Source organism: Eucyclogobius newberryi, unplaced genomic scaffold (genome assembly GCF_026437365.1).
Source record: "Eucyclogobius newberryi isolate DKJ021-1_F unplaced genomic scaffold, fEucNew1.0.hap1 SCAF_12, whole genome shotgun sequence".
Taxonomy (NCBI): Eukaryota; Metazoa; Chordata; class Actinopteri; order Gobiiformes; family Gobiidae; genus Eucyclogobius; species Eucyclogobius newberryi.
The window spans coordinates 20321616-20338848 of record NW_027315746.1 but is presented as its reverse complement, the minus strand read 5'-3'; the positions used below and the strand labels follow the sequence as shown (position 1 = coordinate 20338848).

Sequence of the window (17233 nt, the reverse complement as noted above, 5' to 3'; positions counted from 1 at the left end):
ATTAATGAATGGATTGTAATGAATGGAATGCATTTACGGACAGAAATTGTACCTGCAAGCCAAATGGAGAGAAACTCTGGTTTAATTTTTTTAGGAAAACAAGATTTGTCAAAATAAATTGAAATCAATAAATGTATTAATTTCTTAAATATTGAAATGTTATGTTACCACAAATCCATACAGGCTCAATTTCAAGTGCATCATATATAGTAAATATCTATACATCTATACATGTATTACAACTTATGTGTTTGACTGTGTAAAACCATAGATATGCTATAGGTGTAAACCCTCTCATTCCACTGTATACTTTGTGTCACTAGGTGGCAGCAGAGAGTCACATAACACCAGAGTAAGGATCGGGGAAAAACAACAGATACCAGTTTGCCAATTGCTTGTTTCTTTATTTGAGTCAAAACACACATTTTACCCATACTGTTTTCCAAACTTGTGTTATTTGTTCCAATTACTTGATTCACTCAATCATTTTAAAGGCAGAATAATTTGACTGACAGGCGCACTGCATCGTGGGAGATGGAGGAAGGAGGAAGGCCCTTTGTGTGATGCCCAGGTGGACTTGTGTGGACCTATGAGCTTTAGTGTGCAGGCATTTGATCAACATCTTCGATTAGATGTCCACTTAACAAGTCTGACCCCTGTGCCCCCTCCATGCTGCTCCTGAGGTCACTCTGCAGAGGTCAAAGGGCACCGCTGCACTGTCAGGGCCCTTCTTCCTCCTCCATCCTCCTCCATCTTTGGGCGGTGCGTATTTCTGCCATCCTCTTTCGCTCTCTCCGTCCTTTCTTTGTCTCTGCTCTATTTGAAATTGATTGTCTTCTACCATCACAAAGACACTTGGTTCTGATTGATTGATCGGTAAGGGAGAGGGAGAGAAGTGGGGCTGCCGTGCCGGAGCTCTGTCTGAAAGGAAGCAAATGATACCATTTTGATGCTGTACAGGAGCAGAGCTGCCTGTTTGTTCAGGCGACGACCGGCGTCTATGAGGCAGACAAACACCGGGATTGAGTTTAGAGGATTAAATACAGAGGAGCCGGAATACAGGGACTCAAGACTGTGCACAAACAGACGGATGTCCCATAGCCCAGCGTCTCAACAAACAAGTAAAAGAATATGAGACACAACAATCAGAAATATGTGGTGAGCAAAGCCATTAGTATTCCATTTCTCTCCCTCTCCACTAAACCAGTCGAGGTACAGTTCATCCTGCAGTTTATATACATTTATATATTATCCATGCATAAAAGAATCCCACCTCTAATGTCTGAGGTGTTTTGGTAGTTTTTCTTTTTTTTATTAAACTATTTAAACACAGAGAAGAGACAAAAGCCAAAAGATGGGAACCAGAACCTCATCAACTAGAGTTGCACAATTAAGAGTATTAGATTTGATTTTCACAATTCAGTAATATCCATATTGCAAGAAAGTAAATGGACTATATTGCAATGAAATGTTTTATATTTAATGTGAATATAATATTAATTGTACTTAATTAATATTTGTATACATTATCAAAACTCCAACACAATATAGTTTGTCCTAATTGAGTTTGTAATTTAAATCAAACTGCAGTCATTGTATTTCAGGTGTCAAAGTCTGACACATCTGACATAAAGCCTAAATAAAACATGATCAAAAACAGAGTCATTGCAACTTGTTGGTTTGTCATATATTGTGCAGCTCTAGTCTCAACATCCTTAAATTGCTACTTCTGCCGTTTGGTTTTAGTCCTTTGTGAATTTCATTTAAGTGCACAAAGGACAAAGTACATACAAAGCAACCCAACTCAGACAAAGTCAACACAAACACGGCTCGTGTCATACACTTTGAAAATAAATGTAATTCTAGAGGAACATTCATTTTGCTGTGATGTTCTGTCGTTGCTAAACATTGTCTGTATTGTTCACAATAAAGATTTGAGGTATATCAAGATGAATTGTCTACACATGCCTCCCAGTCTGTGGCGCTACCCTGGACGGAGGGACCAACGAAGAGGTTTGGGAGAGAAAATTTGACGGCATCAACCTCAGTGATTGGTGAGTTCAACTGCCGGCCAACAGGAGAGCGAGATCAACGTCATTGTAAACAATCAGGTACACACGAGCGCATCTCCACTCAATTACAAATTACACAAAAATAACTCTGTGTGGAGTGTGTGTGCCTGTGTGTATCTTAAGACTTTAACATAGAGCCTCAGCTAATAGAATGTTGGTAGACACTTTTTTATCACTTGATACCAATTTAACAAACTGATTAGGAAGTATAAAGGTATAATAGTATGTAGTGCTTATTCAGTAAATAAAAAGTTCATTTTTTTTTTATGTCATGCCAAAGAGCTGTCTCAACATAAATGTAAAAGACAGATCTAACAGTTACTTCACTGAATGTCCTCAGAGGGTAAACACTACAGGTGAAGTCTCCGGTGTTGCCTCCACTGCTGAGAGTATGCCTTCTCACCGTCCTGTGTCTGTATGTGTTCAGAGCAGTCCAACCCCTGGTTGAAAGAAAAAGGCACTCGACTCTTCCCACAAAACAAACACTGACATGTGTGAAATGTGCATCTGTTACTGATGTGTGCATGTTCCAGCTGCTTGTGTCTTTGGTTTGGATGGCTGTTACAGCCATGCAGCAGTTTCCACCACTGACTCTTTGGATTTGAATGCAACATTGAATTAAATATCTAGTTTAAATCTTTACAAAGGGTTTTCACTCTGGACTCTAGAAGAAGCCCTAAATTACAGCTCCAAGTGCTCTGCATACGGACCAGCCCGCTCAATGGAGGAATGTCATTTAGAGGATTTCTTCTGGGCCTCTGATGCTTGAGCCTCATTCCCTCTTATGCCCGCTGGATGTGTCTAACATGATTATCTCCCGCTAAAAGATGCTACACAAAAAGTGGCTTAGACCACTGAAACACATAAGAAGGACAAAGGAATGAGGCGGTTCTCAGTGTAACCATAACATCATCAGCAGAGGAATGCAGCGATAGTCCACGTCACAGGGATCAGAGAACAGGCGGTCCTCTGCATCCACAGTCCAACACAAATATTCACAAATATGCACAGTCTGTCTCATCCATTTCTTGTCTGTGCATAGGATCAGTCAATGACATTTTCAATTGTCTTTTTTAGATTTAAATTATTTTACATTTTGTCAACAAGGTGCTTCTTTACATATAGTTTCAGCACAACATAGCACAATAGTCACGAGAGAGAAACCATGTGTCTATGGTACTAGTTTTACCCGCATCAATATTTAAGAGAAAGGAAAGGGAAGGACACAACAAGGGGACAGATAAATAGGGAATAAACAGACAGGGGGGCCAAAGGGTGAAATGACTGTATTTACATTTTCCTTGTGTTCATAACGTCAGGTGTTTCTGAGGTATGATGTAGGCAGCGCGCCCCTGGTGCTTGCACTATGAAGGTTAAATAGGTGGGGCGCGTGTCAGAGAGAGTAAGCTGCACCTGTTCTCTGATTATCATAAAGAGGCAAACGTCATTGGCACTCGGGATCCTGTATTGTGACATTTGACCTCTGCGTTTGGCCACTAGAACAGGGCAGGACCCCCGCCACACTGCCACCTCTCTGGGGAGACTCAGCCATTGTGTCATCCCCAAATTGATTGTTTGCTTTTATTTAACCTGAAATTAAACCCTCTACTCAAATACTATCTAAAGCCCCATTCACAAATGCAGCGTAACCCGGGTAGGAAAAAATAAAACAACAGGGTCATGTGTGAACAAAGCCAGAACTGATTTCCCTGCATTTTTGTTCTTGCAATTTCCCTGGTGGCTACCCGGTAAAATGTACTTGAATATGAAGGTTTATGTGTGAATAAAGCCAGAAAGTTGCCAGCGCCGTCGTTTGCTTAATGTTTCTTTGTCATTCAGTTCAAATGATGCAGTGGCTCAACTGAGCGAGCGCAGAGACAAATAATTGTGAAAAGTGAAGTTAATGGGGGTCATAGCTGAGTGATCTGGCATATACTCAGCAATTTTTTGGAAACTATGTGTGAATGGGGCTATATGGTAGTAACAGCACAGAATGTTGTCATTTGAAAGTCTATTGTGTTACCAAAGTGTGCAAGGGCCAAAAACCATGAATTTGTGACAAATTGGGTATTGTACTAAATATTCAGGGTTAACTCCAAAACATGTTTGTGGATCAACATAAGGAATTGGAAGAGGAATTATGTCACTGAACTTGAACATTTCAGTTTCCTAAAAATGTCTACTCTGGGCACTAGCTATGCCCATAATTTACACAGGCCCTGCTAGTTTTGATTATCTTATTTTGTTTTGTTTCAGTTTGGCCACTAATTGGGCTAATTCTGCAATAATTCTGCACTTCGCCAACTCTGGGCTATAAGCTATATGTATGGAATAAGAAAGCATAGCCTCTCACAGACCCTTTCCTCACACAAACCGCGCTCCAGAATATGCCCTGAGCAGGTCCACGCGCGGACAGCAGATGGCGCTGTCTTGGACCAGAGTACCGCAGTGCCATGTTCTGGAGAGCGGTTTGACTCTATGGATCTGTTTTACGCACACGCACGCGGCACGAGCACGCGATGATTCACGTTTGAGAGGCGGTCAGCAGGTCAGACACTTGACATACCTCTTCATCAGCTTGGCTTTAGCAATGGCTGTTGAGCCGCTGATTTTCTAAGAATGGTGTGATGTTGTTTTAAAGCTTAAGTGGTCCTTTGGTGTGACAAAAGGCATTTTAAAATGTGCTCTTATCAATACAGAGCGTTTTGTTGCAGTAAGACGCATCTTTGGAAGTAAAGAGGCATGTTTAAAAGCTACCAAATATCTGGTGTACGAGTAAAGTGAACTTAAAATGAATCCAAACTGAGTCGGATTGCGGCTACACACCCTGTAACCTCTAAGACCTCACTGTGAACTTAGCATATTCAAATGATTGGAGAGCACCTATCTCTGCAGTCAGTCAGGCTTTGGAGAAGGTGGTCGCAGATGAGGTTCCAGGTTGGATCGGTGAGGCGCTGTTGTTCCCGTGAGACGCGTGTACGTGGCCGTGCACGCTGTGGCCGTGCTCGTCTGCGTCCCAGCGGTCCGGGCAACGGCGGCGGGAGTTCATGAAGAAGTTGGAGACGGTGGAGAGCTCCAGGCCCAGCTGCTGCGAGATGGTCACCTGCATCTCCTTCGACGGGCGCCGGTTTTCTCGGAAGATGGCTACCAGTGTGCGCCGCTGCAGATCTGTGAACACGAGCCGCTGCTTCTTGGGAACCTGGTTACGTTCTCGTCCTCGGTCCTCCTCTTTGCGTTTACATGCTGCAGACACATGTGGCAGAGTAAACAACAAGTTAACAATTATTACATGCAACAAGTTGGCACACGTGAATAACGATGGATAATGTGGGATCATTTATATACGTTTAATCTAGTAATGAACCTACTGTTATTTCTACTGCAGCTAAATAAAGCATCTTCAAAAATGAGACGGTGGAATGTTTAAAAAACTAAATAAAAAGTTAGTCGTAAATACATCGGGTAAATTAAAAATTGCCCAATTGCATCTAAATACAGACCTAACTCTTTTATATAATGTATAGTCTTCTCGTGGCATAAAGCCCTATCTAGAAAATAAAATAAAAAGAATCGAGTGCTACCACACGCATACACACACACACACACACACACACACACACCTGCTGAGTACAAGATGGTTATAAATATTTTACTATAAACTGCCTGCTTTGGATAGATCCACGAGACCGATGTTTGTTCTGGTTTTAAAAAGCATCTGATCCAAAAAGGTGCAATTAGGAAATGGACAATTTAAACCAGAGCTCACATAAAACTGCAGGTATTTTCTCTTTTTTTTTGTCTTCGCTGCAATTTTACAGCACACGTCTTTAAAGGCTCGGTTATTCCAACAACATATGATTTTTACAAATTGATTCAGACCGGTTGATGTTGAAAATATGCAATAAATCAACAGCAGAGTAACCTAAAAATACCAGACCATATCCAGTAGGAAATAAAGGCTCTGCTCACGTTTCTTTTTCTTTTCACATTACTATTGTATAAGAGCTCCACCTGTGAGTGAGGCTTCTTCTAATATTAAAGCTGGCTCAAAAACGTAGAACTTCATAGGAAAACTTTTGTAGCCAATCTCACTTTTGTTTGTATAACCTATTATGAAGACAAAAAAATAATAAGAATAATATAGCTCAAATATACTGCTATATGTAAGAAAAGCACAGCTACTTGACAATAGGCCTAAATATGATTCCACTGACGTCTACTTGCAATGCTACTATTTGTTAAAAGTAAGAGATTGTGACTTCGACGTTCCTTCTTTGAGTGTTTAATCTAACAAACGAGTTGTTTAAAAAGGCGCTGTTCTCTGCACGGTAAACACTTAGTACTTTGTGTCCGTGCGCAACCCTCGCGCTCTCGGGCTGAAACCGGAGGAGCGTGATGTGAAGTGCTGACAAAGAGGCGCTGTGCCGTGGCTGCATGCACTGTCAGGAGCCAAGGATCTGGCTGTGGAGACTGGAGGGAGTCCGTTCTGTTCTGCTGCCCTAAAAAGCTGCAATGATCGATTTTCCGCGGTTTTCTCTCGAACACGTGGTCCAGTAATCAGGGCTCCCTTCCCCACCATATCGATCCCCATCGATCCGCGAGACCGTGGTGTGTGTGGACGCGCACGTGTGTCTGTGGCACCAGGGAGCAGGGCTTGGGAGCGCGCTTTGTGACAGATGTAGACGAAATTGTTTATCCGCGGGAGAACAAAGGGATGTGATGATAGGCAAGAACAGCCCGGTTCTAATGTGGAGCCCAAATCAAATGGATCATGGAGGGTAGGCCTACTTTGGAGACTTCCAGGTACCTTCGACTTACAGTTCTAATGAGATTCAAGACAGTGATAAAATACATATAAAATACCCCCTGAATGCTTTACATTATAGGATTTTTTTTAATGGTTTGGTTACCTTCATTGTGTATTTTAGCTCTTGAATGAAAAATATTAACAAAGAAAAAATCTGTTAATTTTGATTTTCGCTATAGGAATATGCATGTATATATAGGGCCAGAGAATTTAACTTTATGCGATTTCATACTGTGCTCTTTCTGTGATGATAGAGGTGCAGCAGACGAAATGTGGTGTGCTGGGGTGTATGCAAATGATTGATGACTTTACAGCAGGTTTAGGCAACAGCAGTAAACAGATTTGACTGTGAGGTTTGATCAATAAGAATGCGTGCGTGCACATGTGGATATAGGGCTGTATGTGGGCATGCATTGTTCAAGCGGCAAACAAAGGCCCATTACAAACCTATGGTTCTGCCACATCGTCTTTTTGATTACAACACTACAGCTTCCCCTCCACATCACTCCAAAGGCTAGACTCCCTTCACTGTTTTCCTCTTGTTGTTTTCCTCAATTGTTTTAATTTGCCCTCAGATTGATAGCTCCTGCATTGATTGATCTGCACTTCAGAAGCATTTCATGGAACGTTTATTCAATTGGTTGAGTCCCAGCCATGCCAGAATCTCCTCACGGCTAAGTGCTGCCTCAAACCCAACTCAATACTCTAATGTAATGACTGAATGCTAGTGCTAATATAGTGATAATTTAATATGTAATGCCTGTTTCCCAACAACTTTTGCTACTGGCTATTTTACAATGCCAACACCAGTGCAGTGGTTAATGCAAACTGTGAGCAAACACAGCCACCTTCCTAACTGAGTGAAAGCCTGGAGATAGCACTAGGTCGATACATATTTCAGATAATCAATAGGTCTATTTCAAATGAGGACCCTGAACACTTCCCTTCACGGCAATGAATTGTACCACAGGGAGGAGAGCTGCTCATTAAAGCGCTCTCTCTTGAGACAGAATCCAAAGCAGAGCTGCTATCTTTAGTTGTCTCATTACCAAATGGGCTTTTCTGAGGAGACAAGTCGTATGACGTTGAGCTGTCTCAAGTAGCTCTTCTGTCGTGGTACATCTTTTCCTACAGTCTCAACAGCGCTATAGGTATAGAGGAATGGCAACTTGGCATCTTTCAACTTTACGCACATGAAACTATTAACCTGCAGCATGTTAAGATGCTCTCTTATAGAGAGCGGCTCTCACTCACTTAAGTGCCTATTGTTTCTGCTTACTCCTAAAGTGATGATGGTAAGTGTTTGGTCAGGAGATTTTTTTTTTTATCCAAAATCATATTCAAATAATCTTAATGGTTGTTTCAAGTTATTATCATTATTATTATTAGTAGTAGTAATAGTAGTAGTAGTATAAATAATAATAATAATAATAATAATACCAAATATATTCTATATATTTTTGTATTGATCAATCATAAACAGCCATCAACAAAAAAGTTGCATGATTACGAACAATAAATCCACTGCCTGTAAATTCAGTTTGTCTTTTAATTTATCCACCCAGGAACTTAAGAATCAACCCATGTAAATGTGAAAGATAATTTAGAACATATTCTTGACTACAAACATACAGTGTTAGCAGTGGTTGGTCTATTTTGTAAAGTCATGATCAGGTCGAAATTTGATATCAAGTCATCAGTGAGCTGAAATTCTGATAATGCAACAGTAAACAGCTAGAAAGTAGGAGGCATAAACATGTACACGTTTAGCTCCAATTTGACAGTGTGGATGGATGTGTGTGTGTGTGTGTGTGTGTGTGTGTGTGTGGGAGGGTGGGGGGGGGGGGGGGGGGTATGAGGGGCAGACGGTGAACTAACCGCACCGTGCTGCTGTTAGCCGACGCCTGGACAGACTGCTGAGATCGGGCTTTGTGTGCGGTGAGACGGGCCCTCTCGCGCCCCGGACGAACTACTGCAGGCGAGAAACAGTGGTGTCAATCACTCTGTGTCACACCTATCCCAAGATGTATGCTCATTGACTGTATTGATCATATTACAGGCCTATTCATTGCTGGGGGACGTAAAAAACGACCAAATCACTCCACCCATCCCTTGTTGTTTCTGTGAGTACAGTAGATACAAATGCAACTGTACCGTCTTTTTAAAATCCTCCCCATTGATCAGCATTGGATTATTTGAAAGCTTTCGCCAAATTGTCAATGCTAGGCTTGTTTTGTCTTGTTGAGACGAGTGATCGGCAGCTTTACAACCGATTAGATAGTGTTTCAGTCTATAAAGTCTGTAACGCCTGTCCAACTTCAGAATAGACCAATCGTCGTCATAAAATCTCCACTATTGATGCAAACTTGCTTATCTCCTCATGTTTCAAAGTCTAAAGATTAAACAAAATATAAAAGTACGGTCCAGCAAAAAGAAAACAGCCATTTGATTTTAGCACTCTGTATTTTTATAAAAACCTAAATAGATGATTTGTTTATTTGAGAGGTAATAGAGATGAGAGTGGTTAGAGTCTGTCATTATATGGAGCATTTCTTTTAAAGCTGTATTGTAAGGTTATTAAAAGCCTCTCACTAGTTTCTTTATTGCAAATAGCCCATGGTTTTCATTTTAACAGGATACATATATTGTCATTCACATTTTGTATGAAAACATTCCAAAGTACTGTGCCAAAAGTGCACCGTGCCAAATTAGTTCAGTTTCAATGAAAGAGAAGTGGAGATGAAATAAGGCTGGGAGGCAGTGGCTGTGCTTTGCTGATGCTGATGCAACGAGTGAAGGAAGGAAGAGAAAAGGGGGAGTAAGGACGGGGAGAAGGAGAGCAGGAGAGAGGAAATCAATACCGATTCAGAGCGAGTCAGATAAGCCTGAACAATGTATAGTGCAGACACACTCTATAACACAGTCACACATATGTGCACATGAATGTGCACGCGCACTCAGATGCCCACATGCCTCTATAAAGAGGCTTTACAAACCCCATAAAGCATAGCAACCTCTAAAATCATATGACATCACAACCTTGGATTGCTTTGAGGAATCGCTGACATGGGCAGAAAGAAACCACTCATTACTACTCAATAGAAGGCCATGATCTCTGCTTTGTCTGAAAGAGGGTTTTTAAGGCATTTGTAGTGATATATCACCACAATATTCAGTACATTCTGGTGGAGTATTACAGCAGAAGTGTTTTATTTCTACATACTTAATTTAAGGAGGTGCTATGTATCTAAAGATTGAAAAGGCATGTATTCCCCAAAAGAAGCTGTGATGCCTCTGACCTCCTTTGTGCTGCTCATTGTTGAAGTGCTCAAAATTTTTTGGGGTAAATTCCTCTGCACCCGCTGCTTCTCAGTCCTCTAGCTTTATCTGAACCTCTCCAATATGTTCTCTTGCACGTTTTTGGTTGTTTGTGGGAAGTCTACATCCTCCTTGTGGCCATTGGTTGGGTGTTATTGATGTTTCCTTGGATGTTTGGGGCGTAAACAGTGTACTTCCAAAACCACTAACACACCCTGCGCTGTGGGTTGTTTTAAGGTGGTGAGGCGGTGTGTGGTCCTCAACCGTTTACCACATGATCAGACTTTGCTTACCTAGGAGATGCTGTTACAAGCAGCCTCACACAGCCCTGCTCTGCCTCTGGCTCTCTTCCCTTCGTCTCTCTTGGATTTATCAATTATTAAGGTAGATATTGATCCTTTCACTACTGCCTCTATCTGGCTGTTCACACAAAGCCCAAACCTGCCTTGCCCTCTCTCAATCAATGGCATCTCCCGGCTGTTCCAACTCCTTTTTCCACATGTCAGTTTTGCTTTTCTCGCTTTTGCACTTAAGTAGGGTCGACTGAAGTTTTGTTCGTGGCGATTTTGCTTGTGTTCTTTAGAAAATATGAGATGTAGCACACTAGTATGAATTTTTAATGGGGCGGGCAAGTTTGATGGGCATTAAAATATGGCCCAGGGAAGAGAATGGAAAATGGCTTGCTTTATGAAACTGCTCTTTCAATGCAATGATTTTTATACTATGGTGGATTCAGACCAAGCTGTTGCCAGGTTAACCAGACATACATGGCCATATACTCTTGTAAAGATATATAAGAAAGGAGAGGATTGAGCAAAGGGGATTAGGGAGGGGAAAGGGTCTTATTGATCTTATATGTGCAAAGCCGGGCAAACATGGGGGAGATAGATACACTATTAATGACTCTCGCAACTTCCGCTTTTTTTCTTTATAATAATTCCCTTATTATTACCATTAGTTTGTTTTTTTCTCAGTGTTGTTTGTATTATATTACATACTTATCCCACAGGTCCCAGTTACAATCAATATTTAATCACAGTTCAAATAGCATCCAGTTCTCATTTAGACTGAACTGCTATGTGTCTTTTGGTAGAATGTTATGGTGCTTTAAGATCTAGACAGTTAAGCTCTTTGAGTTCATATTTTTTCCGTCTGAATCCAATTAGCAAAAGCACAATGTAAAAAGCGCATATCGGTCACACCGGTGCAAATGCTAAATTTAGAGCTTTTACTATACCAAATGAAAAGTCAGAGTGCGCGTGTGGTTATTGCGTCTTTCAGCTCCCGATTCGAGAATCGATCCGTGCACCACATTTAAAAGGAAGAGTGGGAACTGGCGTATTGATTAGGCAGCCTGGGGTCACCCGCTTCTCCAGCGCGAAACTGTCTAGCGCCCCACACACACAGTACACACCACACACCGAGGCCACTACTGTTTATGATGGGAAATCGTGAGAAAGAAAGGCATCAGAAGGACGGAAGGAAACTGTTTTTATTGCAAATCAATGGCGATTTATGGTTTGTCGCTCAAAAACTGGCCCACACTTTAATTAACGCAAATAAAATGCGGTATTCCTTTCAAAAATATAACTCACCTCATACGTTTTAAATTTGTCTACATACAATTAACTATATGGTGGGATGTCCGACAGTAAATTATAGTGACATATATTTCACAAATGTTTGGGCAGGCCTCCGTTTCCCGCCTGTGTGTGCGTGAAACTGTCCGTGGTGCTGAAACTGTGAGGCCCGCGTAAACGCGATGTCAGCGTTTACGTGCAATTATTTATATTCAAAGATATGTGAAGATATATGCTCCAAATGTGTAATACATATTTTCCAGTGAAAATTAAGCGTCTTGCTGAAGCAGAGGTCATAAGTGAGCTACAGGTCTGTCAGCTTTTCCTGTTCCCGTTTTGACAGTCATACTTGTAATTTAGAATATATACACTTTAACTGAATTACTTTCTTGTGTACTTTGTTCATTTTATTATTTAGAAATTTAGAGAGACTATATATTTATTAGACTTATTAAAGTCTTACCTGCTAAACGGAGAGCAGACATTCGTTGAAACTCGGGCTCTTGCAGCCATTTCCACATTCTTCTAAAGGTCTCCCTGCCGGACTTGAGTTTACTCCACGGCTTGGGGTTCCGCAGCAGGTCGGAGAGAGTTCCCTGTGAGCGACTCAGGATCCTCTGTGCGAAAATGGCCTGTGGGATGGAGTACCTCTTCAGCTCTGCCGTTATCCGCTGCGCTACTTCCTTCGTATTGATCTCTTCTGCCTGAATCCCCGACCCGGCTGTCCCCTGCCCGCCTCCGTGCGTATGGTGGTGCCTCTCCATCACCGCTCCATTAGACTGCGAGTGGAGGTGGCCGTGCGGGTGATGGTGCATGCCGTTCAAGTTGGAGATCATGCCGTGACTGTGGCCGCCTAAACTCCGGGCAAGGTGCTCTTGGTCACTTCGGGAGAGCAGAGACGCGTGGGACTCGAAGCTTGGGGGAAGCATCTTCGCCTCTGTGGAAAGGTGCGTGCTTGGCCCGTATCCCGAGAGTGGCTGCTGGGCGTTGTGCAAAGAACCCAAGCCGCTGGACAGAGGCGACAGTGAACTGTGGCCCATGCCGGACATGTCTTTGGGATAATGGCTGTAGAGGTTGCCCATGGAAGCCAGTCCTCGGTGGTCATCGCGCATCAGTGTAAAACTGCCGCTCACGTTGCCAGACAGCCGTTGGTGATGATGGTGATGCGAGTGATGAAACTTCTCGGACACCGTGGAGATTGGGGGCAGGTGCTGGAGTGGGGTGAGTGTGGTGTATGTGTTGCTCAGGCTCATGCCCGAGTCGCACATGCTGATGGACGGTCCGTGAATATGTGCGGGCAGCGAAGAGGGGTCAGTTCTGTAGTCGCCGCTGGAACCCCCAGCATCCAACAGCGAAGCCATGCCAGACACCATGGCCGAAGAGCGCGAACTGTGGGACATCAGGCTCCGAGGAGGTGGCGACGGGCGTGAGTGCGAGTGCGAGACACTCATGAGGTCTCCCGTTTGCTGCGAGTGCGAATGGAGGCTGTCCATGGTGAGCTCCATCGTAGAGAGCATCTACAAGTTATCCCCGGCCCGCCCTCCCAGCCGCTCTTTCCTCGTGCGTTTTTTATTTAGCCGAAAACCACCACGCTGTTTGGCACCAATCCATCAGAACTCCGGATCAATCCGAATTAACTCCCGTCCTGTGACTCCAAACTGAATCAGCGCGCTTTGTCCTTCGTGCTACGCGTCCCTGTGAACGTGCTCTGTCCAGGGCTGGGTTTCATCTCTACTCCAGCAGCACTTCCCCTATGAGCTGATCGAGCGCGTGCAGAGAGATGGGCGCGCGCATCCATGTCGCCTATTTAACATAGTGGGCGGGTCAAACTGAGATTTGAGCCAAAGAAATGAAGTATTTGTTCTTAAACTGTTGTTATTGGTTGGCCTTTTATGCGGTTGCATGTGAGCAATGTTGTTATGTCAATTTTTGATCAAACCAAAGAAAAAAGAAAATTAGGCTATATTTTTAGGGGGGCTTTTGCGTGCATTTCCCCAATAACTTCGTTACCGTTGCATCCCTGTAAAGCCTTATTGGCCTATATCTTTAAAAACTGTTCTCTCACTGTACATAAACCTCCTTGTGTTAATACCATGCCGTATTTCTCACCACATGTGCTGGTTAAATCAAGTCAACCCCGGATCTATGTGGAAAACATCAAGGTCTGAGCTGTATCTGAATAGCTTTATCTAAACTTTGTTTTCCCACGGACTGTATGGTTTTGCATTTACGCACTTAGTGATAAACCTGATCGAAGTATTGAGTGACAGAGATTAATGACACGGCGCGTGTCGAGGGGGTTGTGCGCGAGGGATGAGGCAGGTCACCAAGTTAGTAGCCTATATGATGGACGTCATGATTTGTCTTTTCTTTTCTTTTCTTTTTTTTAATTATTGACCCAAACAGTCCTTCAAACTTCCGTGATATCACCTCAGTATAATCTGTTTTACAAAGAGTGTTCTTGGTTTTGACTTGGGTTCAATAGTCTGTTTCTTTCCTTGGCAAAAACAAAAAAGCAAAAGACAAAAATACGATTATGCTCCTTGCCTGTAGTATAATAATATTATTAATAATATTGATATTATTATTATTTTATTATCGTTATTATTATTATTAATAATAACAATATTAATAATAATAATGATAATAATTTTGGGGCCTGTCTCTCTCTATCGCTCTCTCTCTCATTTGTCACTGAAACTGTGGAGGTTTAGATTCAAACGCATTCAAACGCTCAAAAGGATTCCTGCAACCAAGGAATAATATTCTATTTATCTTATATATATATATATATATATACACACACACACATACAGGCCTTGACCTAACGCTGCGGTCTTAACGGGGAACATTTTATAGACAAAAGTGGTGTAATTTAAGGGGGAGGAATGTTTGAGGCATGTTTTTTTTACGGCGCGTGTGTGTGTGTGTGTGTGTGTGTGTGAGTGTGTGTGTGTGTGTGTATGTATGTGTGTGTGTGTGTGTGTGTGTGTTTTGTTTGTTTTTTGTTTTTTTTACCATTAATAATGTTTTTGGAAATTGTTGGCCATAACATTTTTAAATACAATATAATAGAAGAGGCCTAAATGAAGCATAGCCTATTTGATATTTTAATTATCTAACATATTTTGCACTAAACGGGCTTCAGCTAAATGTATCTTTGGTCGATATATTGATTACCAATAGTTTAAATCCACATGGTCTCTGTATGAGCCCGGGTCGACAGTTGACCTGTGGTGTGTGTGTGTGTTCACTGGTTATTCCTTTACAAAGATGGCCTACAATTGGGACGTGTGCAAGGGCATTTTAAGAGGGAATAAGGAATTTAATATTAGGCTATTTAACGTTTCTTAATATTTTGTTTAGGTGTCGTAATTATAGGTTACTAAAATGTGCGTCTCCTCACGTTCACGTGCGTCTAAATGATTATGATATTGTATATGTTTTTTTCCCCTTGAGTTCGTGTTTCACCATCTGGACTAAGGCCTATGTTAAACTGACGTCTCGACATTTCACTTTAACTTGAATGCAAGTTTAATAAACAGATGAAACAAAGCGCCGATTTGCGTCTGCAGAGAAAACGTGAATGATACAACAAAGCGGAGATGGCACAAAGTGGCATGCTGAAGTGCGTTACGTGCGTCATTAGCGCCTGAGTGAATAATGTGCGTTAACTGCACACATTTCAGTCTTCTCATGTTTGACAAATATTAAAAAGAAAAGGCAGACTGGAGACTTTAGTATATTGATTCCATCTTTTCGTGTGTGTGTGTGTGTGTGTGTGTGTGTAGGTGATGATGATGAAGCCTAATTGATATGTAAACCAAAGAGAATGCTTGATAATGTAGTTTTAATCATTAGATACAATATACACAGAATTCAAAATTACATATTTATAGGATTTTGGATTTGAAGTTTAAATTTAACCTAAGCTAATTCTAAAGTTGGTTGAAAAACTCAATTTATTACAAGTTCTCCCCTTTAAAATAAGTGGCAAATATTGAATTTTCATATTTTACTCTCAACAAGAAGGCATAATTGGAAATTTTGTAAAGATAAAAATAAATAAATAAAAATATGAGCTGACATTATTACTATTACAAATTTGGGGCATGTTGAAGTCGAAAGATTTAATTTAAAATAATGACAATAAATACATAATTATTTTATAGATCTGATTAGATGACAAACTTTATTCTGCAGTGAAATTGTCTGCTGTGTTTTCCCGGGAATTTGACGAATGCTTCTTGTGCATGTAATAGCACATATCTTATAATGGCCCACACCCCGTTTTGGCATTTCCTTGTCATTTCCGACTGTACGTTTTATACACTGATGACATTTTCATTCATCATATCTCTTTATCAAGTGAAAATTCAGAGTTGTCCAACTTCTCTCTGGCTCAGGTTGCTAAGTAACAGAAGGAGAGATGTATTGAGACAGAATAGTCAATCAATTCTCCTGCGAGCTGTGTGTGCATATGTGGGGACTGTTTGTCTTCCTACTGCATTGTTATGGTTATACATAAACTAATTTTTGTAAAGTATTGACTTAGTATATTTCCTTAGAGATGTTGACAAAATTATATGGCATCTTGTTAGACATTTTGACTTTCACCACACTTGCTTACAAACAACTGTATGTGGTAAATAAAAGAGTATTGTTTTTTTATTGCATTAATGGCATATATTTTTTTCTTCAAAATATTCAATTTAGTGTATTTTTAAACAAATCAAAATTATTTCTATAGAAAATATGCCTCTGAATGTCTTTAGTGGTCAAATTGGACACACAAAATGTTGCCTTCTTTAGCCCTAGGTTCATTGGTATACATTTCGGCCTTTTGAGTTGTTTCAATCAGTGTGTGTGCACTTGTGTTGTAATGTTGACGGTGTTATAATTTTTTATGTAGTTATTTGTAACCAGGGTTTAATTTGTAATAGAGTTACCAGAGCATATTTTGACTGCATGGTGCCATGAGGAGAACAGGCCAAAACACTTGCCAGAACACTCCCATTAAATACTCACTCAGATATAGTAATATAGTTGCCAAATTTTCCAACATATTTTTTCCAGATCCTTTTTCCCCAAAAATAGTAGTGTTAATATAACCCTTCACACATCAGTGAGAAGAATTACATTTCTGGGTTTTCCGCATGTTTGTTTACAACACCAGTCAAATACAGCAGTTTAAACTTTAAACTTTTATATGTTGTCTCTGTTTCTCCCCCAGGTATTCTTCATCAGGAGCTGGAGAAATATGCTGCTTTCATACACTGCATTGATTTTGCCCTGGAACAAAGATAGACGGAGAAAGATGGAGGCAAGCGAAGGAAACGAAGCCTGGATGGAAGGAACCAATGGTGAATATGCTTTTGTAAACGGCTCGCATAGATTCTGCCCAGTTATTGGATAGAGGAGGACAATGAGCGTTTAATTTAAATTTGTTGTAAGGG

The 17233-nt window shown here is 41.2% G+C and overlaps 1 protein-coding gene across 1 annotated transcript; it reads right to left on the bottom strand.

Annotated features, from left to right (window-relative positions):
* Nucleotides 1–2586: 2586 nt before the first annotated feature.
* onecut3b (one cut homeobox 3b) lies at nucleotides 2587–13524 on the bottom strand. Its single transcript, XM_072441314.1, has 2 exons — nucleotides 12241–13524; nucleotides 2587–5315 (listed from the first exon to the last, which is right to left on the bottom strand). The coding sequence occupies exons 1-2, from the start codon at nucleotides 13292–13294 to the stop codon at nucleotides 4972–4974; spliced, it is 1398 nt and encodes a 465-aa protein (XP_072297415.1). The 5' UTR covers nucleotides 13295–13524; the 3' UTR covers nucleotides 2587–4971.
* Between the last annotated feature and the right edge of the window lie 3709 nt (nucleotides 13525–17233).

Coding starts and splice junctions, on each gene's coding strand:
- onecut3b (XM_072441314.1), bottom strand. CDS start 13,294: ATGCTCTCTACGATGGAGCTCACCATGGACAGCCTCCATTCGCACTCG. Junction 5,316..12,240: donor GTCTGCTCTCCGTTTAGCAG/GTAAGACTTTAA, acceptor ATGTGTCTGCAG/CATGTAAACGCAAAGAGGAG.